The sequence below is a fragment of the Panthera tigris genome, chromosome B4 (assembly GCF_018350195.1).
Source record: "Panthera tigris isolate Pti1 chromosome B4, P.tigris_Pti1_mat1.1, whole genome shotgun sequence".
Classification (NCBI taxonomy): Eukaryota; Metazoa; Chordata; class Mammalia; order Carnivora; family Felidae; genus Panthera; species Panthera tigris.
Window position 1 is genome coordinate 22,701,228 of NC_056666.1, and position 23,681 is coordinate 22,724,908.

The 23,681-nt window shown below is 38.9% G+C and overlaps 1 protein-coding gene and 1 pseudogene across 1 annotated transcript in view; both read right to left on the reverse strand.

Moving 5' to 3' along the window:
* Nucleotides 1-23,411, reverse strand: part of ARHGAP21 (Rho GTPase activating protein 21) — a 134,583-nt gene extending 111,172 nt beyond the window's left edge. Inside the window, 1 exon segment of the mRNA XM_042991241.1 lies at nt 22,853-23,411. Within this exon segment, the coding sequence (XP_042847175.1) occupies nt 22,853-22,930 (78 nt within the window). The 5' untranslated portion in view covers nt 22,931-23,411.
* LOC122240650 lies at nt 6,706-6,805 on the reverse strand (annotated as a pseudogene).
* Nucleotides 23,412-23,681: the final 270 nt, after the last annotated feature.

Genomic DNA, 23,681 nt, shown 5'->3' on the forward strand with positions numbered 1-23,681 from the left:
TCCTTGGTCTTGTACTCTTTTCTCCAGTAAGATACTAGAAATTCTCTCTAGCTGTGGCCACTAGGCATATTCAAAGACTAAGTCTGTTCCCTCTGCCAGAAGATTCTTCTCTCTACCTAGCTAACTCCTACCGGACTAAAAACAATCTTCCCAGGAAGACATTCCCTGATCCCTACACTAGGTGAGGTCTGTCTGTTCTGTGTTTTCACAGCTACCCACTCTTCTCCTAAGATAATATTCATTGCATTCTATTAAAATTATGTGTTCAATTGTTTGTACTTCTCATTATCCATGTATATCCATGAAGGCACAGACCAGACCATGTCTGGATTTTTTCACTGGTGTTTCCTCATGTCTGGCACTTAGAAGGTACTCAATTAATATTTTTTGAATGTGTTAATAAATGTTGAAGGATGGTTCTAAGTATAATAGAAATCTCTGGCACTAGAAGCATCAAATGTGAATCATTTTAAGATAGATTAACTTTTAGGGGCACCTGGGTGACTCAGTCAGTTAAGCACCTGACTCTTGGTTTCGGCTCAGGCCCATGATCCCACGGTTCCATGGGTTCGAGCCTCACATGGGGCTCCACACTGACGGTGCACAGCCTGCTTGGAATTCTCTCTCTCCCCTTCTTTCTGCCCCTCCCCAGCGCAGGCTCACTCTCTCAAAATAAATAAATAAACTTAAAACAAAACAAAAAGATTAACTTTTATCCTAGGAACCAAAGGGTCATTATCACCAATTGTGAGCCAAACACAAAATGCTTCCTTCCTGAATGATCTCATTAAGCTGTTGAAACAGACAGGATTCTAGCAAAATCCCCAAATACCTATACTATTCTATCCCCATATTGAGATTCTGAAAAATTCTGGGAGAGGGGAAGGAAAAGTTTCAGGCATCTGATGTCCAAAAGTTCCCAGGTGAGTGATAGATCTTATTAGTTAAGAGCTACTGCACAGAAGCACATAACAAAGTAAGTAATAATACATAAATAAAGACTCAGAGACTCAAGGTCCAACTATAATCAAGCTTTTATCAATCATTCCTAAACACAGTGTATACTTCAATTGTAATATTGTAGCAATACTAATTTTCTGGTTTTGACAACTGTCCTATGGTTACTTCAGATGTACATGAAAGAAATTTGGGTGAAGACTCTAAGACAACTCTACATTATCATGCAACTTCTCTGTGAGTCTAAAGTTATTTCAAAATAAAAAAAGCTAATATGAAAAGGATCATAAACAACTGAAACCCAGGGGCAAGGAACACTCCCAAGATCCAGACGTGATCTCAAAATACCATTCACCACTAAAAGAAAGCAGGACTTCTTAGAGAAAGGGTTGGTTCTAAGGTCCTGGGCAGGAAATGTACATAAAAGATGAGCTAGAAAACCACACGGGCCCATGTCTCATGGACTCAGTTGAAAACTTGAAGAGGCTACCACTGGTCAAAAATGGGATAACTGGAGCCAGTATAAAAATTGAAACCTAGGAGCTATGTTTGCATTTGTCAGCTAATAATACGAGATAGGCAGATAAATACAGAAATACATACATATAGGTCACCTTTGAAAGCTGACCAGGGAACTGATCATTTCTGTAAGTAAAGGGAAAGAATTAAGCAAAAAAAATCATAAAGTCATATCACTACTTTTTTTTTACAACATATGGTTCATACTTCTAAAAAATTAGTTAATCTATAATCCCATATTGACACTTCTGAAATTCAAACAACCCTGAAAGTCAAAACATATTTTGTAACTCACCGAATGGCAAAATCTGCCCTTCCATGACCTGACACAAAGCTCTTTCTAAGCTTTTATTTATTCCCTATAGGATAAATATTCGTACATTGTCAGCAGAAATTACTGATAGCGGGGTGCTGTCCCAGAACCTGCATCATCTTAAATTTCTAAAATCTGAAGACTTCTGGATTCTGAAAAACACAACGACTTTGGATTACAGATCTGTACAAATAACACTGGAATTGAGGGTAACCAGGCAGCAGGAGTCCAAAAGAAAAAAAAAAAAAAAAAAGAAGCGGGGGGAGAAGACCACAGAAAGCAAGACCATCCACCCTGAACTGGGAACATCAGCTTCACCTAGGGTCACTGAGGTCAGAGAAAGCTTTACAAGCAGATAAACTCTGAGCCAAATTTTGAAGGAAGTGTGGGAATTAACATAAACGACAAGCCATGAGAAAGGCATTTCAGGCAAAATGAACAAGATCAGACATGAAAACACTTCAGACTTCCCATATATTCAAGGGACAACGGATCGGCCATTTGGCTTGAGTAAATGCCCCATCTGGCTCTTGGTGGACAGTAAGAAGACACGTGGAAGAAGGAGATGTGCTTTAAGTCCTGCCACAGTGATTCAGCGTTAAATGAACTTCAAGTTTTCCTCAAAAACACATCTTTTATATGTGATATATGGTGACTGTCAGGGTTAAATGAGGTACATAATAAATGTTAAGGTACTTAATAAGGGTTCAGTGTTCACTCTTAAAACCCTAAAAAAATATCTAAAATCTACTTTATCTCCCTGTATGTTTCCAGGAAACAGGCATTACAGCCTAGCACTTACAAAAAGCATATTAAGATTAAATAGGCTGGGGCGCCTGGGTGACTCAGTCGGTTGAGTGTCCGACTTCAGCTCAGGTCATGATCTCGCCATCTGTGAGTTCGAGCCCCACGTCAGGCTCTGTGCTGACAGCTCGGAGCCTGGAGCCTGCTTCGGATTCTGTGTCTCCCTCTCTCTCTCCCCCTCCTCCACTCATGCTTTCTCTCTCTCTCTCTCTGTCAAAAATAAACATTAAAAAAATTTTTTTAATAAAAAATTAAAAAAGATTAAATAAAAGGCTAGTCAATGCCCATAGTATAAACACATAAAGGGCAATAGGAATAAAAAATATTGAAAGACTGTGACACTCAAAACTGGAGACAAATAAATAAATATTGCATGCTAGAAGTCAAAGCGCTAATTAACTTTTTTCTGATTTATGTATTTTTAGGCAAAAACAAGTATAAACTATACAGCTCTTGGGGCACCTGGGTGGCTCAGTCAGTTAAGCATCTGACTCTTGGTTTAGGCTCAGGTCATGATCTCACAGTTCCCTGAGTTCAAGCCCCTCATGGGGCTCCACGTGGACAGCACAGAGCCTGCTTGGGATTCTCCCTCTCCCTCTCCCTCTCTCTCTGCCCCTTCCTGCTTATGTTTGCATGCTCACTCTCTCTCAAAATAAATACATAAACTTTAAAAAATAAACTGTCACAGCTCTTTAACAACCATATCACCTTTTGCAAAGGCTTAACTACTCTTTTACTTCCAGCTATTGGAGATCTATTCTGATGGTCTGTATTTTTGCTCTCTTCCAACTAGAGGTTTGAGACCATCCTGGCCAACAAAATCTTCTAGAAATATACACAGTTAATCTAACAGAAACAAATTCACTTTTTCCTGACCTTGCCTGTTCATATTATCTGCAGAAAAGCAAAACCATCACCATAAAACCTCCAGGAGCTTACAGGTTATAAAACAGTAGAGGAAGGAGATTAGCAGAAACAACGATTAAATAAATAAAGATGTCTATAGAACCAGAACACATTAAAATATTTCAAAGAAGAAGTGTTATCTGATTTAACTCTTTAAAGAGGAAAGCTTAAAAAATACTATCACCAACATTACTCTTTCTTGGGGGTCCAGTGGCCAATTTGCTTGTGAGAATCAACAGATTATACAGGTTGACTTTGTAAACAGCTACTCACAGCTACCTAGACCCTAGCTTTTAAAAAAAAATCAGATACAAAAACACTAATCCAAAGGGATACATGCACCCCTATGTTTATAGCAGCATTATTTACAATAGCAAAATTATGGAAGCTGCCCAAGAGTTCATCAATAGATGAATGGATAAAGAAAATGTGGTACACACACACACGCACGCACACACACACACACACACACACACACAGTGGACTATTATTCAGCCATAAACAAGAATGAAATCTTGCCGTTTGCAACATGAATACAGCTGGAGAGTATAATGCTAAGCAAAATAAGTCAGTCAGAGAAAGACAAATACCCTATGATTTCACTCAGATGTGAAATTTAAGAAACAAAACAAACACGCCGAGGGGGAACCAAAGAGGAAAACCAAGAAACAGACTCTTAACTGTAGGGAACAAACTGATGGTTACCAGAGGGGAGGTGGGTGGGGGGACGGATGAAATAGATGATGGGGATTAAAGAGTCCACTTATGACGAGTACTGAGTAATGTCAAAAGAAGAAGAACAACAACAGCAACAAAGCTGGAAGACTCACACTCCCCAATTTCAAACTTATTATAAAACTACAACAGTAGTACTGGCACACTGTAGTATAGGCTAGACATATAGACCAATGGAATAGAGAGCCCAGAAATAAATCTGCACATATATGGGCAATTCATTTTCAATATAGGTGCCAGAACCATTCAATAGGGAAAGGATAGTTTTTCAAACAAACAGTGCTGGGAAAACTGGATATCCACAAGAATGAAGTCGTACCTTTACCTTATACCATATAGAAAAACTGGCCTAAAGTGGATCAAAAATCTAAATTTAAGAGCTAAAACTATAAAGGTCTTACAAGATAACATGGAAATTCTCCATGACCTTGGATTTGACAACAGTTTCTTCATTATGATGCCAAAAGCATAGGCGACAAAAGGGAAACATAAATTAGGCTTCATAAAAATTAAAAATCGGATACATTAAATGACACTGTATGGAAAATAAAAAAGAAAACACACAAAATGGGAGAAAATATTTGTAAATCATATATCTGATAATGGATTAATATCCAGAATATAAAGAATTCCTACAAGTTAACGACAAAAACCACACCCAATTTAAAAATGGGCCAAGACCTAGAACAGACATTTTTCAAAGATGATAAACAGCCAAGAAGCACATGAAAAGATGCTCATCAGTAGTCATTATGGACATGCAAATCAAAACCACAATGAGATTTCGCTTCATCCATATGCTGGTTGGCTACGATTTTTAAAAAAGTAGTATTTTAAATATCAGATAACAAGTACTGGTGAGGATGTGGAGAGACTGCAAGGCTCATACACTGCTGGCAGGAATGTAAAATGGTCAGCCACTGTGGAAAACAGTTCAACAGTTCCCCAAAATGTTAAACACAGGATTACTATATGACCCAGCAATTCCATGTCTGAGTATATCATCAAAAGAATTAAAAACAGGGGTTCAAACAGAAACTTGTACACCAATATTTACAGCAGCATTATTACTATAGTCAAGGCGAAAACAGCCCAAATGTACATATCAACAGAGGAATGGAGAAGAAAATACACTATGTACATACAGAAGAATATCATTCAGCCATAAAAAGGAATGAAGTTCTGATGCGTTCTGCAACATAGGTGAACCTTAAAAACTTTATGCTAAGTGAAATAGTCCAGGCACAACAGGACAAATAATGTATGATTCCATTTATATGAGCTATCTAGGACAGGAAAATTCATATTAAACATAGAATAGAGTAGGCGCCCCTCCTCGGTGACTCAGTCGGTTAACTGTCTGACTCTTGATACCAGCTCAGGTCATGATCTCACGGTTCATGGGTTCGAGCCCTGTTGGGCTCTGCGCTGACAGCGCGGAGCCTGCTTGCAATCCTCTCTCTCTCCCTCTCTCTCTGCCCCTCCCCTGCTTGTGCTCTCTGTCTCACAATAAATAAATAAACTTAAAAAAAAATAGAGGCTACTAGGGGTTAGGGGAATGGGGAGTTACAGCTCAATGGGTACAAAGTTTCTGTGCAGGATTATGAAAATGTTCTAGAAACAGTGATCATTACACAACACAGTGAATTGTATTTAATGCACTTAACTGTACATGTAAAAATGGTACACATTTCATGTGTGTTTCACCACAATAAAAAAAGTTAATCAAAAACTTCTGAACCAAGAAGAAAATATGAACTATAATTACTGATCATAACTAAGGGAAACATTACAACATAGGCTCTTACCTACATAAGAATCTAGTACTACAGTAATTAAGTACAAAATTGTCATAAGCGAACAAATCAACGACCTTTTTTTTTTTTTTTTTTTTACAAACTGAATTCAGAGAAGTTTACTTATTTATGTTGGCTTCCAAAACAAATTAAAGGCTGAGATAAAATTAAATTGCCTAATAGTTGTATGCCAGTCTCCTTAAACCCAAGACATATCAACATTTTGCAACTTAAAATCTACAGAACATGTAGTTTTTCAATAATTTTTCATATTCAACTATCTTTAAGTTTTCAATGTTAGCTACAACTAAGAAAAAAAATAAAAATTAAAAAATTTTCTCTATCAAAAAACAAAACTTAAGAATTTTTCCGAACTACCTAGGAGGATAAGAGAAGTCCAATGATATGATGTAATGATATGATGTTAGGGCTATAAATTAAAGGTTTAAGAGGTCAACTTTCTGAAAAGTACAACAACTCTCTCTCCCTGACCATTCTCAAAAAAAAAAAAAAAAAAAAAGCTTTGGAATTAGATCTTAGAAATCACAGAAGCTAAAAGTATTTTGATTTCCTTCTTTTTAAAACATATAGTTGGAGGATTTGAGAGTGAGGAAAGACAACTTCTCATTAACTTCTCATTATATTTAATTTCTTTTCCTTGTTTTGCATTTTTTTAAAAATATGGACTACTTCACCAATGTGTGTGTCATCTTTGTGCAGGTGACATCCTAATCTCCATATTGTTCCGGTTTTAGAACAATGTGTGCGGCTCACGTGAGCAGCGTCTTGTATTCTTAACTGCATTTTTCATATATTTTCATTGAGGCATAAATATTTACACATTTAAACATTTCCAATGTTTAACTCTTATAAAGCATAGCTCTTAAGTGTATATGACACGTTACAAATACATGCATGTAAGTAAATCCCCCCAACCTCAAGAGACAGAACATTTCCATCACCCCCAGGAAGTTTGCCATGTGTCCCAGTCATTCTGGAAATCATCCCCTTTACCCACAGAGGCAATGTGCATCCATCGTGCTATTCATTATATTGATATTCATCTATATTGCTGCATGCACACACAGCCTGCTGCTTTTTATTGCCAAAAAGTATTCCACACTAGGAATACATGAAAATCTATTTATTTTCCTATTAATAGACATTGAGTTGTTCCTAGTTTGAAGCTATCTTGAGTAAAGCGGTTATGAACATTCCTGAACAAGCCTTTTGTGTGAATGTGTGTTTTATTTCCCTTGGGGGTAATTACGTAGGAATGAAAATGATAGATCATAAAGTAGGTATATGTTGAACTTGATAAGAAAATGACAAAGGTTTTTAAAAATATGGTGGCATTTTACACTCTGATCAGCAGTGTAGCAGAGGTCACTGTGCTCTACATCCTAACTAAAATCTGGTGTTGTCAAACTGCTTTCCTTTTACATAAATTCTGATGAAGTTTAATTTATATACAAGAAAGTGCACCCCTATAAAATGCACAGTTCAGTGAATTCTGACCACTATAGATACCCATATAACCACAACCACCATACAATCAAGAACATTTTCATCACCCCAACTCCCTTCATGCTCCTTTGCAATCAAAGCCCTCCCAGCTCCAGGCAACCCGTGATCTGCGCTCTGTCACTAAGGCTTAGTTTACTCAGTTCTAGAATTTTACGTAAGTAGAATCAGACGTTACGCACTCTTCCAAGTCTGGCTTCTTTTTTCTCAACATTTTGAGATTCATTTGTGTTGTTGAGTATATCAATACTTCTTTTTAAATTTCGGAGCAGCATTCCATTATGTGGATATACCATTATTTATTGATAGATTTGGGGTTGCTTCAAATTTGGGAATACTATGAATAAAACTGTTATGAAATTAATGTACAAGTCTTTTTGAGGACATTGGTTTTCACTTCCCTTGGTAAGTACCTAGGAGTGGGCCACATGACAAACGTATGCCGAAATATTTTCCTAAATGGCTGTGTCATTTTACATCCCTCTCAGCAATGTTTAAGAGTTTGGCTGCCCCACCTACCCAACAACCCTTGGTACTTTTATTCTTCTTACGTTTAGCTTTCTAATAAGAGTACAGTGGTAGCTCATTGTAGTTTTAATTTGCATTTTTTTCCCCTAATGGTTGACACCACTGAACATCTTCTCATGTGCTGAAATACGGTTCCTATATCTTCTTTTATGTAGTTCAACTTTTCCCCATTTTAAAAATTGGGTTGTCTGGAAGCAGGTCTTTGATCAGATATATGTTTTACAAATATATTTTCTCCCCACCTGTGGTTTTGCTTTTCATTCTCTTAACGGTGCTTTACAAAGAGCAAAAGGTTTTAATTTTGATGAAATCCAATTTATCATTTTGTTTTCTTTTCTGGTTAGTGCTTCTTGTGTCCTGTCTCAGAACTCTTTGTCTAACCCCCAAAGTCATACATATTTTGTTCTTTGCTAGAAGTTTTATTGTCTTAGCTTTTACATGTATGTCAGTGATCTATTTAGGGTTGATTTTTCTGTGGGATGTAAGGTAAAGGTTCATGTTTGTCCATATGGATATCTACTTGTTCCAGCACCACCTGAATAACCTCACTGAATTCAAATGATCAAATACACACACAAGGGTCTCCCAACTCTCCACTGCCTTCCACTGCTATACAGATCTATCATTATGCCAATTCTATACTGTCTCTATTTTTGTAGCTTTCAACATTATAAAACAGTATTATAAATAAGTAATATAAAACTACTCTTTTTCAAAACAGTTTTGGCTACTCTGTGTCCTTGGCATTTTCAAATAAATTTTAGAATTAACTTGTTTATTTATAAAAAAAATTTTTGTTAAGCCTTGCTAGAACTTTAACTGGGATTGAACTGGATTTATTTGGCAATTTGTGGCTAAGTCATATCTTAATATTGAGTCTTCCAATCCATAACATAGGGTATCTCTCCATATTTAGGTTGTCTTTAAGATATTAAAATAAGGCTATGTTTTTATTTTCCAATTGTTCAATGTATAGAAATACACTGATTTCTGCACAGTAGCGTTGTATCCTTGTGTCTTGTGACCTTGCAAAATCCACTTACTAGTTCTAGAAAGTATTTTTGGTAGATTCCTTACAAAGTTCTATGTGCACAATCATGTTGTCTGCAAATAAAGAGTTTTACTTCTTCCTTCCCTTTTTCCTTCCTTCATTTCCTTTTCATGATTTGTTACACTAAGTAGGGACTCCGGTACATTGCTGAATAGATGTACTGAGGGCAGACATCCTCACCCTGTTCCTAACCTTGCTAGCAAAGTATTCAAGATTTCTCCACGTATGATAGCTGGAGCTTTTTTCATAAAATTCCCTTATCAAATTGGGTAAATTTCCTTATATTCCAGTTTTCTGAGAGATTTTATGAGGAATGAGTGTTAAATTTTGTCAAATGCTTTTTCTGCATCTACTGAGATGATGACCATATGAGTTTTCTCCTTAATTGTATTATGTTAAATTGTTAAATTTGTTCATTATTAATATGTTAAAATGACAAGCTTTCATTTCTGGGATAACTCCCACTTAATCATGACACTATTATCCTTTGCATATACTGACAGATTTGACTTGCTAACATTTCGTTAAGAATTCTATCTACAGCCATAATGGTTCTTGGTCTGAACGTTCCTTATAACGTTCTTGTCTAGTTATTACCAGGCTGATGCTGGGTCTCATAAAAAGGAGAGGGTGAGTGTTCTTCCACCTCGTGTTTTGAGTTTGTATAGTATTGATAGGATTTCTTTCTTAAACACGTGATAGACTCTATCGGTGCAGCCATCAGGATCTGCAGTCTTCTTTGTGGGGAGGTTTTTCATTACAAATTCTATTTCTTTAACATTTATGACACAAGTTAGATTTTTTTTATTTCTCCTGTGCCAGTTTTGGTAATTTGTATCTCCCAAGGTGTGATACTATGATTTATAATAAGAAATACATATTTGGTCTTCATCCCCATTCCTGGCACAGAGTTCCTAAAACCCTTGGAATTTCCTAAGTGGGGAGAGCAACAATGGTGTCTTTTGTTGTGTTAATGAGGTGACTTTTGGACTGCACCTAAGAATAGAGGCTGGTTGCCAAGAGAACCAACCCTGTGATTAGACTTGGAAGTTTCAGTCCCAACCCTCTGACCTCAGGGAAAGAGAGAGGGCTGGAGTTCGAATCATTCCCCAATGGCGAATCATTTAATCAATTATGCATATGTAATGGAGCCTCACTATAAACCCAAAAGGATGGGGTTCAAAAGCTTCCAGGTTGGTGAGCACGTGAGGATTTGGGGAGAGTGGTGCACCTAGAGAGGACATGGAAGCTCTATACCCACGCCCTTGCCCCACACCTTGCCCTAGGCATCTCCCCCATCTGCCTGTGCCTGAATTGTATTCTTTTAAAATAAACCAGTGATCTAGTCAGTAATATGGTTTTCTGAGTTCTGTGAGTCACTCTACCAAACTAATCGAACCCAAGGAGGGGGTTGTAGGAACCTCTGATCTATAGCCATCTACAGCTGGTGGGTTAGGCAACAACCTGGCAGCTGAAGGGAGGGGGCCGTCTTCCAGGAATGAGCCCTTAATCTGTGAGATCTGATGATCTGATGCTAGGATGTTATCTCCAGGTACACAGTGTCAGAACTGAGTAGAACTGTAGGACACCTAGTTGGTGTTGGAGAATTGCCTGGGGTGGGAACCCACACCCCCCACAAACGTAAACAAATCTGAACGGGTACCAGAATTCTTACACAGAATTTGCCCATTTCATCTAAACTGTCAAATTCACAGACATAAAGTTGTCCATAATATCCCCTTTTCATCTTTTTAAATGTCTGCAGGCTCTGAATGATGTCCCCTCTTTTATTCCTGATATCAGTATCTTCTGTTTTCCCTCTTAATCACACAAACTGATTTCTAAAGTTTGAAATCCTTTCCAGAGACTGACATAAAGTTGCTATCTGGTCCGCTGTCAATTCAAAGCCAACTAGAAAAAACATACTGTCAAAAATCTGCTAAACATTTCACCATAGCTTGGCAAAATCCAGTAGTATTCACTCTCTAAGCCATATGTTTTTGGTATCCTTATGCATCCTGAAGACATACGAAAATTTCAGAGCCTTAAGTATTGGTCTTTTTTCCTAGAGATCCCGCTTGATCCAAACATAGTGTTTCAGCAACTAGTTCAAGGTAAGAGTTAGATAAAAGATTATGATGATCAAATTAAAGGCAGCCGAGAGTGGTGACAGAAGCTAAGGAGTAAACAGGGAAAGACGATTCCTCTTCCAAGTTCCTCTAAACTGAAGAGAATTTGCATTATCTCTTATCTAGAGCAGATGCAGTTCTAGTAACCATGAACTATGAATATGAAATGAGGTTTTGTCAATATCTTCAGCGAGGGATTCTATTTGATTCATACCACCCCAAGGGAGATTCCAATGACACCTAGTCTCTCCCACTAAGTCTATAGTGTATAGTGTAACCCTTGTCAAAGGGTACAAGGTTTCAGTTATGCAAGGTTCTGGAGTTCTACTATACAGCACAGTGCTTATAACTAACAATACTGCACTGGACACTTAAAATTTGCTAAGAGGATGGATTTTTTTTTTCTTTTTTGAGAGAGAGAGAGAGAGAGAGAGAGAGAGAGAGAGACAGAGTGTAACCAGGGGAAGGGCAGAGACAGCGGGAGACACAGAATCCGAAGCAGCCTCCAGGCTCTGAGCTGTCAGCACAGAGCCCGATGCGGGGCTCGAACTCACAAACTGTGAGATCAATGACCTGAGCCGAAGTTGGACACTTAACCCAGGCGCCCCAGTAGATATTAATTTAACGGGTTTTACCACAAAAATAACAATAATAATAATAGTACAAATAGCAGTAGCAATAATACAGGGGCAAGAGGAAACTTTGGGAGGTGATGATTGTGTTTATAGCCTTAATGGAGGAAATGATTTCATGGTATATACTTATCCCCAAACTCACTGAGCTGTACACATTAAATATGTACAGCTTTTTACATATCAATCATACTTCAATAAAGGGATTAAAAACACCAAGGCATTGGGGTACCTAGGTGGCTCAGTTGGTTAAGTGTCCAACTTGATTTCAGCTCAGGTCATGATCTCATGGTTTGTGGGTTTGAGCCCAGCATCGAGCTCCATGCATGCTGGCAGTGCAGAGCCTGCTTGGGATTCTCTACCTCCTGCTCTCCCTGCCCCTTCCCTGCTTGTGCTCTCTCTCTCTCAAAATATAAATAAATAAACTTAAAAAAAAATTTTAAGGCCAAGGTATCTAAAATATTCAGAACCCTAAAATATTTGGGCATCTAACAACTACTGTAACAGCAGGACCTTTGAAGAAGCAAGCCCTGGACCTCTGTTTAAACAGCTTTGCATCAAAGGCAACTAGTGAAGTTTGGATTTCCTATTAACTCTCAGAAACAGTCTTTACCTAGGAAAAGAAAGCAAAGGAAGTCCATTCACCACTGCTATTCCTTCTTCTATTGATGTATTCATACCTGCTTTTTAGTATTTCTTGGCAAACAGAGATTCAACCATGGGGTCTAAGATAAACATCACTTCCTAGAAGAAAAGAAATACATCGCATATTTGCCATGACATTCAAGGACATCAGTTTTCTCAAAGGTTTCTCTTAATCCTGTGAATTCAAATCATTCTCCTTTGAGATGCCTATCAACCTCCGTTATGCCTTCTCCATTTCTCTACTGGTCTCACTCTGTCAGATCCTCCCGGTCGGTGGCTTTGCTCCTTCTCCAACATTACTTTCAATGACTTCAAGAAATCCTGCTTCTTTTGCAGAATTAGCAATCGGACTCTATAATTAGCTTACATTGTATTTGCATTGTGATAACACAATGTGGATAACTAGTGCATCTCATAGTCCATGAGACTGAAAGACAAAACGGACTCAATGGACAGAACAGGGGCTAGTGTTAAAAGAGGAAGGGTATGTAGAGGGAATTATTCTGTTAATAATTGTTACTTATGTTAGAATGCTTTCTGAAACCCTTCAGGATGTATACTCAGATAGAGTACCATATATACACATGAATGATATATATGAAAGAGCACATATATAGAGATAATGTGTATATATACGTTTTCTGCCGTTGTAACTTTTCCTAGTCTTGACACAGAGTTAATATGAACAAATGATTATAAGATGCACAAAAGAAATTATTCTACCAGTTACTTGCTCAAATATACCCTTCTGTCAATGACATGAAACAAATTACTTTTATAATACAGCTAAAAGGTAACAATAGCTTCAATATGACCAGAGTCAGAATTCCATCAGTTTTAAAATGGTAACTTCTGATTAAAATATAACATACAAAAAAGTGGGACTATCTCACTGTTGAATTTTAAAGTGCTCTTTTGACTTAAAGTTTATTTTATATGAAACGAATATTACTTTGGTATACCAATGACCTGTAGAAATATATATGATTACAAATAGAAGAAAATAATTGTAATGTTAATCCTGAAGTGCTCACTGGCTTAGTCATTTAAATTCTGTCTCCATATTTCTGCCTGTTTTCTTCATACTGATTTCAATTTGGTCAGAAAAATTCCAAAATCAGGGTACCATAAGAATTCAGACTTTGGAAGGAGCTATGAATGTCATTTAGGCCTGTTGTTCTCAAACTTGGAAGGTCACCAGGGAATCTTTTTTAAAGTTAAGGCTTTTCAGTCTCACTTCCAGGGATTCTAATTCATTAGCTTAATGGTGGGAACAAAAATCTGTAGTTTTATAAGTTATGCAAGTGATTATAACGATCACCCAGATTGGTCTGACTTAAATTCCTACCAAAGCAGGAATTCTGTCTGTTATTCCCCCAAGTGAAGGTCATTCTATTTGCAAAGAACACATTGAATTTCAGTTACCTTCTATTAAAAAAAAAAAAAAAAAATTCTTCTGAATACTGGGCTCAATCAATTGGCTCATCTATCTATCCACTGACCTTAGTTCTGCCCTTCACAGCATACAAAATAAATCTTATCTCTTTTCCATATTACAATCCTTGAAAATAACTTGGTACAGTGCTTTGTAATTTTCTTTTCCTGCACTTACAAAATTGGCAAGATCCACGTATGTGTGTGTGTGTCTAGGTATACGTATGTCTGTCTGTCTGTCTGTCTATCTATCTATCTATCTATCTAGAGAGACACACACACATCCATCTACAGAGACACATAAACACAGAAGGGGTGCCAACCCACACACACTTCAAAATCTGTGTATAACTTTCGACTCCCCAGAACTCAGCCACTAATAGCCTCTTATTGACTGGAAGCCTTACTGATGACAGAAACAGTCAACTAACACATATTTTGTATATGATATGTATTATATACTGTATTCTTATAATAAAGTAAGCTAGAGAAAAATGTTATTAACAAAATCATAAGGAAGAGAAAATACATTTACAGCACTGTCTTGTCTTTGTCAAAAAATGTCCACATTTTAGACCCACACAGTTCAAATGTCCATTGTTCAAGGGTCAATTGTATATATCTTCCCTATGGGCAGAGAAGGGTGTCAGTAATATATTACTAAATGGGAAAAAAAAAATAAATTGAAAACATTTCCTAAAAGCATTAAAATAAAGAAATGATTTCAACTAGGTGCCCAGAGCATTTCCTTCCCCTCACATTCACTCGGTAGGTAATATGTTTCCAGAAGCCAATATGCAGAACCCAGAGGAGAAAGTAGGTCTCCTTCACCAAGCTAACACAAATTCTTTTAAATACTGAATCTTTATTATCAAAATGCTGGGGATTATAGATGTCTAGATATCTTGAGGTTAAAACAAAAAAAAATGATGCCAATATCCCCAAGATCATAACAGCTAAGACATATCCAGAAGAAATGTAATCATTAGTCCAGCTTTCCATCTATCGACATTCAAGGATACTCTCCACATTGTAAGAAAAAGGAAAAACAAAATGTTCCTAAGAATGTAAGTTCTGTCAAGTTGTATTAAAGATTAAGGCAGTGAACAAGAGTGTAAGTCAAGAGACTATGTCCTCACTAGGTTGTAAGAAGGAAAAAGAAGTTGCAGAATCAGGAGCAGGTCGCATATGTAGCACTACTCATAATTGTGCCAGATGTGGATCTAGAACAGGGATACACATACAAGAGGGAAAGGCAATAAAAAAACCAATTCTGAATCAAAAACACACCCAATATCAAATAGAAGACTCAACAGCAGCTGGTGCGACTAAGGAAAAGTAAATACGCTCTTTAACTTGCCATCTTTTGGTAGTAATAGCTAGCTCTGGGCTGCCTAAAAAATTTCCCCCAAACAGATGAATATTCAGAAATATCAAATTTGGGCTCTAGATCTATTCTCTTATTCACAAATCTACACAGCAGGATTTCTTGCATAGTAATAGATAACCGGAAAAAAAGAGGACTTACAAAAAACAATTTCCATCACATTTAGTTTCTTTAACCTAAGTACGAGGTAACCAGTTGTCTTTCAGATAATTTTAGAAGTACAAAAGGCCATCTTCCATATTTTTTTATGAAGTAAACTACTTGCACAATACTCGTTTTTTTAAGAATAAGACAATTTCAACTAAAAAACTATTTTGGTGGGAACAATCCAGAATTAAGCTTTTAAATGGAGATGTCCTCCTACTCCAGACCAATAGAACTTACAGAAGGCTCATAAGATTTAACATATTTAATTCTTTCTGGTCAATTGAAATTAGATAAATAACAGGACAATCTTTAAGCCCACTAACCTTTCGTTTTACTAATCTAATCACATCAACCAGAAAGAAAAACAAGTGCCTACCATATGGTCTTTCTGTAATAGAAGATAGCTGCATTCAATAACAGCATCTGTGCATCTTCAGCGACACTAGCATTGCTCATACTTAAATCACCATGTTGTTAAATATAATAAGATGACAGGTCCCTTCACAGAGCAAAGAACAAAAGAAACTGAATTATCACTTTCCTGCTAGATTATCTGACCTGGTCAAAAGGATAGAAATGAAGAAAGGATCAGAGATTATGTAATCAAGGAATAAGGACTTCATAAAATGTTTAGCTTGGAAGAAACGAATGCTAAGGAACACGAACAATGTGTGGAGAAATCTTCTTTTGACCAGGGTACTCATTTGTTGATGGCCTGTATCTAGTTATGTGTCCCACTCAATACAGCCAAATCCGGACTCCTGCGGAAATGTCCCTCCGTACTTGCTGTTGGCGACTGCTGCCATTCTTAATTCTGACAGGCTTTACCTTTAATCCCAACCTGCAGCACAAAGCTTTTGACACACAATGATATTCTGACATCTAGACTCAGGTATACAAAGGAACACATGTTTAAATAACAGTGTTAGATTACATGGTACTACAACTAGCCTAGAGTGAATCCTAGGCCTCCACTGGAAAAAAACACATGCTTTAAAAAAAAAAAAAAAAAAAAAATTAAGTACTGTTTTGAGTAGTGTGAATCCTTTTTAAAAAGTATTTAAGTATTACTTTAAGCAGTGTAGGTTTCCTAGAAACCAAATTTTCGCAAGACTAGTAACGTATTGCTTATTTTTTAAAATCTGTAAATGGTGTCTTCTTATTGCAGTTTTGGAATCAGGCAACAAAGAGAAAATACAAAAATAATATCACTCCAAATTCTCATCGTCTAGAACTAACAAGTGCTAACATTTTGTCATAGTCAATGTTGTGAACAATTTTAACTTACAATGAAAAGTCTATGATATGAACAATATTTAATAAAGAGCATTAATACATTGGCCATTCATTTTAAGAAAAAAAAGATCACCAATACAGACATATTATCTTTTTATAGTTTCCCCACCAGCCTGATTCCCCATCCACCAGTCTATTAATTACCATTATCTCACCTCTTAGTGCAAATCATTTCATTCATTTCTGCTGCACACTGTCTGGGTTACTGTTACTTGGATACCAGCTTCCCAAAGGAAAGAAAGATGCAAAGAAAAAAGGCACCAAAAATGTGAACAGCAGTTGGTCCTAACGGAAATGGAGGTCTCAGAGACAAAACACCCTACACACTTCTGTCTCATCTAAATTAAGCATTCACATGTTATGTACCCATAGATAAACTCAAAAACACTTTGGAATTTTTCTTAAGTCTTGATTCACTCGTTCATTCGCTCATTGGAAAAAAAAAATGTCTGTGGGCTTATAATGTGCAAGGCATCATTCTAGGCACGGAAAATACAACGTGAACGAAACAAACTGCACTGAACACATTCTAGATGTACGATCTGTCCAAATAAATAAGCAAAATCAGATGGATAAGCTATGTCAGAGGGAGATGAAGCGATAGGGGAGCAAAATACAACAAGGAAGGAGGGATGGTCGTGTCATGGAACAGGGGAGAGGCCTTCACTAAACCTAACTAACGGTCAGCAAAGGCGACACTCAGGTGACCTCAAGGCAAAACCTGAAGGAGACAAGGAAACGAGCCGTGCAGAGGCCTGAGCGGGGAGAGTGTTCCACGTGGAGGGCACGGCTAGTGGGAAGGCTCTGGGGAATGCCATGCCCAGTGTGTATATACAAGAGTCCAGAAGGGCTAGTACAGAGGGAGGACAGTGAAAGTAGCAGGAGGTGAGATCAGGGAGGTGGGAGGGCGGACTGGGACTGTGCATGGAAGAACTTCGGCTTTTAACCCGGAGGGAAATCAGAGGCCATCAGAGGAATGGGAGCAGAGGAGTGACCCTGTGATGTACAGAGAGACGGTACCATCCGCTCTGGTCTGGTTACCGTGTGGAGAACAGACTCCAAGCTGGCAAGCACTGAAGCTGAGAGACAGTCAACCCGATTTGCAAGGTATGCATGAGGGAGGCCAAAGATCACTCCAAGAAGCCTGACCTGGAAGGTGGGAGTGCCAGTGCTTGAGAGGAGGAGAAAACTGGGAAGGTGGGCAGGAATGGTTTTCGACATGCCTCTTTACTATCTATCCAAGAAGAGACAGAGTGGCCAGGTGAATGCAGGAATCTGAATTCAAACAGGGGTCGAGACACACACACACACACACACTCTCATAGGTGTATATATGAATTATCAGTATATACTTGATACTTAAAACCAAAGTGCTAACCATCACACCATGGAACCCCACTTGATATTTAAAATCATAAAACAGGGTCACCTGGGTGATTCAATCTGTTAAACATCTGACTCTTGGTTTCAGCTCAGGTCATGATCTCACGGTTTCACGGTTTGAGTCTGATGCTTGGGATTCTCTCTCCCTTTCTCTATGCCCCTCCCCCACTAGCGCTGTCTCTCTCTCAAAATCAATAAATAAACTTAAAAAAAAAAACTTTTAATAATAAGTAAAACCATAAAACTGAGCACAGAGAGAAGAAAAGAGGGCCAAACTGAGCCCTGCTGTAGATGAAGATTTAGCAGGCCAGAAAGTTGAGGAAACTTCAGGGACTGAGAAGGAGGGATCAGTGAGGCAGGCAGATCATCAAGACAGTACAATACACTGGAATCTAAGTGAACTCTGAATAAAAATTAAAGCCTTTCCTATGTATTCATTCATTAAGTCCACAATATTTATTAAGCACCTACTACGAGCCAGACACAGTAGAAACAAACATGGCACCTGCTCCTATGGAGGTTGCAGTCCAGGGGGGAATAGAGATAAACAAACACGTAAGGACTATTCCTGAGAAAGTACAGGGTGTTTGGGGGATATCGCACTGGGGGCCACTAATCCAGCCTGGGAGGATCAGGAAAGTCTTTCCTGATGAAGTGAAATTGAAGAAAAGACCAGAATGAGGAGTCAAAATCAGGCATGGAGGGGTGGCAGGTGGAGGAGGGGGAGCTGGAGGGAAGGGTGAAAGAAAACAGCATTTGTGAGGGCCCAAAGCGGAGAGACTTGTGTTGCCCCAGCGGACCTGACAGCAGTTCAGTACTGAAGTGTAGGAAGAGGTGACATATGACAGGAGAAGGGCTGGACAGGTGCCTTTCTTCCAAAGGCAGTGGGAAGCCCGAAAACTGTTTTCTACAGGGGAACGTTGAGGAGGAGCACTCTGACGACTGCACGGGCAGAGCGTTGGCTGGTGACAAGGCTGGGCAACTGGGAAAGGAGTTTGGAAGTGAGAAGCCGCTGACCTGAACTCGGGTAGTGGCGGTGGGATTTGAAATGCAGACTCCACAGGACTTTGGATAGGAGCAATGAGGAGAGAGACGGGTCAAGGGTGCTAACCTGGTCTTTGATGGGGACAGATAAGGAGGTGGCGTTGCTACTCACAGAAAGAAGGAACTCAGCAAGAGAAGTCGAATTTGTTAAATTTGAAATGCCTTTGGGCATTTTTTTGGATTAAAAAAAAACTGTTTGGTAAAGAGGCAAAAGGTTCCATAGGTCTGAAGATCAACTATGAAACCTGGGATTGAGCTGTAAGTTTAGAATCACCAGCATGCAGAATAAAGCCATGGGAGAGTGTAAAATGAAACCCAGGGAGAAAAGAGAGGAGTAGAGGAATGGCAAGAGCCTGGCTCTAGGTAAAGCCAACATGAAAGGGGCAGCAGAGGAAGAAGAAGCAGAGGGAGGAAGGGACAGAGACAGAGAACAGGAGAGCACCTGAGAAGGAACGAGGGGGTCTGGGATCGAAGCAAAGTGCACAGGTATTCCAGAAAGAACAGCAAAAGGATGAACTCTCGTGAGTTCATACACAGGAAAATGCCTTCCTGTATCATTTACACCATTCCAAAATCAACCAACCATTGTCTTTCATCAGCTATGGTACACTGTAGTCACAGGATAATCTCAGGCTGGATGAAGAAGCATGCCATAAAATGAAAGAAATTAATTAGCATTAGTAAATAAGCCTGTCTTGATAACAGGCAGTGAAAAGTGCTAAAAATTCTATCGCTGGGCAACACGAGGGCCTACAGACAGAGTGAAATAAATATGAGAAATAGGAAAAATAACGTGCTCTAAAAAGCTGAGGAAAAAGTTTTTGCCTTTGGTTTAAAAAAAAAAAAAAAAAGCAAGCTGGACCCTAAAGGATGAGCTCTATAAGGTATGAAAGGGGTGATCAGATCACCAAATCTAAACTAAGTGATTCTGTAAGCAAAGCTCCTCAAGGCTGGCTGTCAGAACAGTTCACAGATGAGGCTGTACACACACACACACACACACACACACACACACCAAAGCACACTTAGCTGGCTCAGAGTGCGGGAAACCATATTTTCAGATATCTAAAGTATTTAATTCTGTATGAAGAGAACTGTGCTATCCTTACCACACAATCCTTAAATACATTCTACGAAATTGTCACAATTCATTATTTGAAGAGGACTGTTATTTGTTTGGTTTTTAACCTTCTGATATATTCTTGGGGAGTGGTGCTTACATTTATTCATGTATCAACACAATTAGATTCTAATACAGATGAACAAGAAGTTTCTGAATGTTTTCCAACAAAGCAATAGACCTTATCTATAAAAAGTGGAGTTAGCTAATTAGATAAATCCTGAATCAGAGATTTCTATTAATTCACTGCATCGATTTCTTCTGTCCTGCACAGTTAAGTTTCTTGGATGATCAACAGCATCGATATTAAGACATATATGCTCGTCTCTTTTTAGGTTAAAACACATACCAATTTACGATTCAAACACACATTTAGGAACATAGCTATCGGTTTCTAAAATTTTTTAAAGAATGACAGTATTACTTCAGAATGTAATACTTCTAATAAAATTAAACACAAAAATTAATTGCAGTGTCAAAGACTTAAATTATCTATCAACCCAAAGTATTCCAGTGGCAAGTCTCATTTTATTACTAATAAATACGAGATTTAACATGCTTCAGAAGTATCAATGAGAGCTAAATACACAACAATGAAACAGGCAATAATTACTCCTTACCCTGAGATTTTAAGATGCTGTCTGATAGCATATAGCCCCTTTATTTCTATTTCGCATAGAATGTAAGCTATATACCTATTCTTTAAAAACCCAAACAATATTATGGCTTAACACCAAACTCAAGTTCTGTGTATAACCTTTAAATGAGCAAAATACAGGCAATGTAATGTTTTCTTGTTTCCCAAACTAGAAATAATGTGGCCATCCCAGCAGTAACATCCAAATGAAAACAAATTTCACAGTCCTTAAAAAAATACATAACTGTCAGTGTTAATACAAGCCAAGTTTGCAACTGGAAACATTGCTTTCTAGCCAAGGACAAGATGTGTCTATTAGAAATTCTTGGTTTCAGGACAACCCTTAACTGACAAAAAAAAAAAAAAAAAAAAATCAAATAACATTAGTTCTTGCAAATATAATGCAAATAGCATGCTAATTAAAGTATTCACAAGACAATGACAAATAAGGCTTTGGGACCACAGTACATATTATTATGTAACTACAATACACATTAAGCAATCACCAAAGTTGTAGGGAGGCCTTCCAAAAGGAGTTATTATGGTTTACCATGATCAGAGGATTGTGGTGTTACACTTAATCACATTTTACCTGCAAGCAGGTGTTTACAGGTGTCAAAAAGTAAAACACTGGTCCTAACTGCAAACCTACAGTTCTAACAAGTTGTGCAGTAATGGCATACTGTGCCTACCTCCCTGTATTTTCTGCATAAACTTTCTAATCCAGTATGAAGTCAGATACAGGAAGCAAGTTCTTCTGCATGCTTTAAACACAAAAATTTACCCTGACTCATTTTTACTAAAATGCCAAAACTCACACACTCAGAACTAGAACCTGTGGCCGTAAAGTTAAAATTTAACACTTGCAAAGCACAAATGACAGAATGAGAGCAAAGGCTCTTTGGGGGATGTTACTGTTATCTATCCCATCTGTCAATAAAAATAGAGACGGCTCAAAAGTAAAGTTTAAAATTCAGCGCATTTAGCGAGCAAATTACAGAAATCCCCAATAACCAAGTAAACACAATATAGTCATCACAGAACTCCAAACATGAAGAGAAAAAAGAATACGAGAGGCAACGGGGTACATGGGTGTAATAAATCAATGGATTTTCTGCTTTCTGTCCTGCCTGCTCCAAAAAATTTCAGGAAGCCTGGCACAGAATCTTCTGAGCCCTCCCAGAGGCGATGGGCTAAAGGCGATGCAAGCCACCTGACCCCCCGGGGCGGCTCACAGAACTTCTGAGCAGTGAAAGGCAGGCATAAATAAAAGGACAGCAAAGGCAGGAGATTTTTCAGGGAGTTGGAGTTACAACTCTATAAATCTTTTCTTTCCAAGGCTGTGCTTAAACTGTCCATGGGGAAAGACCTGTTTTTCTACCCAGAACAGAGGTCCACACCAACGGTAAGCCAGAATACCCATCAAAGCCAAAGTGAGACTGAGGTCCGGTGGCAACAAGCGTCACCAGCTCCCCTCGCTCCACCTCTGAGGGCAAATCTTGGCGACGGACACACGAAAATGCACAAAGGCACCCCGTAAGCAGCCCAACTCCAAAACTGCTGGCGGACGGGGACTGAAGGAAAAGACACCCGTCAAAGTATTTATTGCCAGCCACCTGCAAGGGGAGAATTCCCAAGTCTGAGGTGATGGGGCATGATGGGGCATTTCAAAATGAGGAAACCCTTCTTGCAGAAGAATGGCTGGAAGTTCCTGGAAACAAAAATGGGCAAGGCTGCACCGCCCTAGGGTCAAGCGGGGGCGTTCCCACAAACCAGCCCAAAAGGGCCCAAAGCCTGTCAGCTGACCCCCCAGCCAGCAGGACACCCCGCGGGCCAGTGGCCCAAGATGCTGCCTCTGCACTTACCTCACACGTGGGGGACCCACAGGCCTTGAGCTTGTCACCATCTCCCTCCGGTAGCCCAGTCCGACGTGTGGCCATCATTTCATTTCAAATGACAAAGAAGGGACCAACCCTTTGGAGTCCACATTGGGGGGAGGAATGCTACCACACACCAAAAAGGGAAGAATTCCACACCAGGCTCCCGGAGGTGCAGGGCTGGTGAAACAAGTAACGTGCCAGGGAATGAAATGTTTTGATGAAGCCCCTTCAAAACGCCCCGATGATTTATTTCGCCGGACTTCAACTGACTTCACCGTCTTCGTCCATTTCTCAAGACTTGAAAAACAAAGACGATGGGTCTTCTCGGCAGCTAACGAGGCCAACTGCAGACCGCGGTCCCCCTCCTCCTCGGCGTGACTCCCAGACCAGGAGGAATCCGAGTGGGTCTCGAAGGCCGGAACGTCAGCTCCCAGAGAGATCTCTCCTGGAACAGGGAATGGTTACAAGGGCATGAACTTTCTCCAGACGCTGACCTTAGCCTTGCCACATGTCTACACCAAGTTCGCCTTTCCACCACTTGGAAAGATTATTCGGTCCACGCTGATGGACCTCACGCACGAAAGAGGAAATAATCCTCCTAGAGAAAACTGTCCTGATTTCCTATAAATCAGGAAAAAGAGAGAGAGGGAGAGAGGGAAGCCTCAGAACTGCACGGTGGTTGCGTCAAACACGCCTGGTTGGTGTGCAGCCTTCAAGAAAGAATTTCCCTTTTCTCCAAATGCATTTTCATCAGTGTGCTTTCTGGGCAGAAGAGAGAGTGTCTACGCTCTCCGGCATCACCCAGACACTTAGG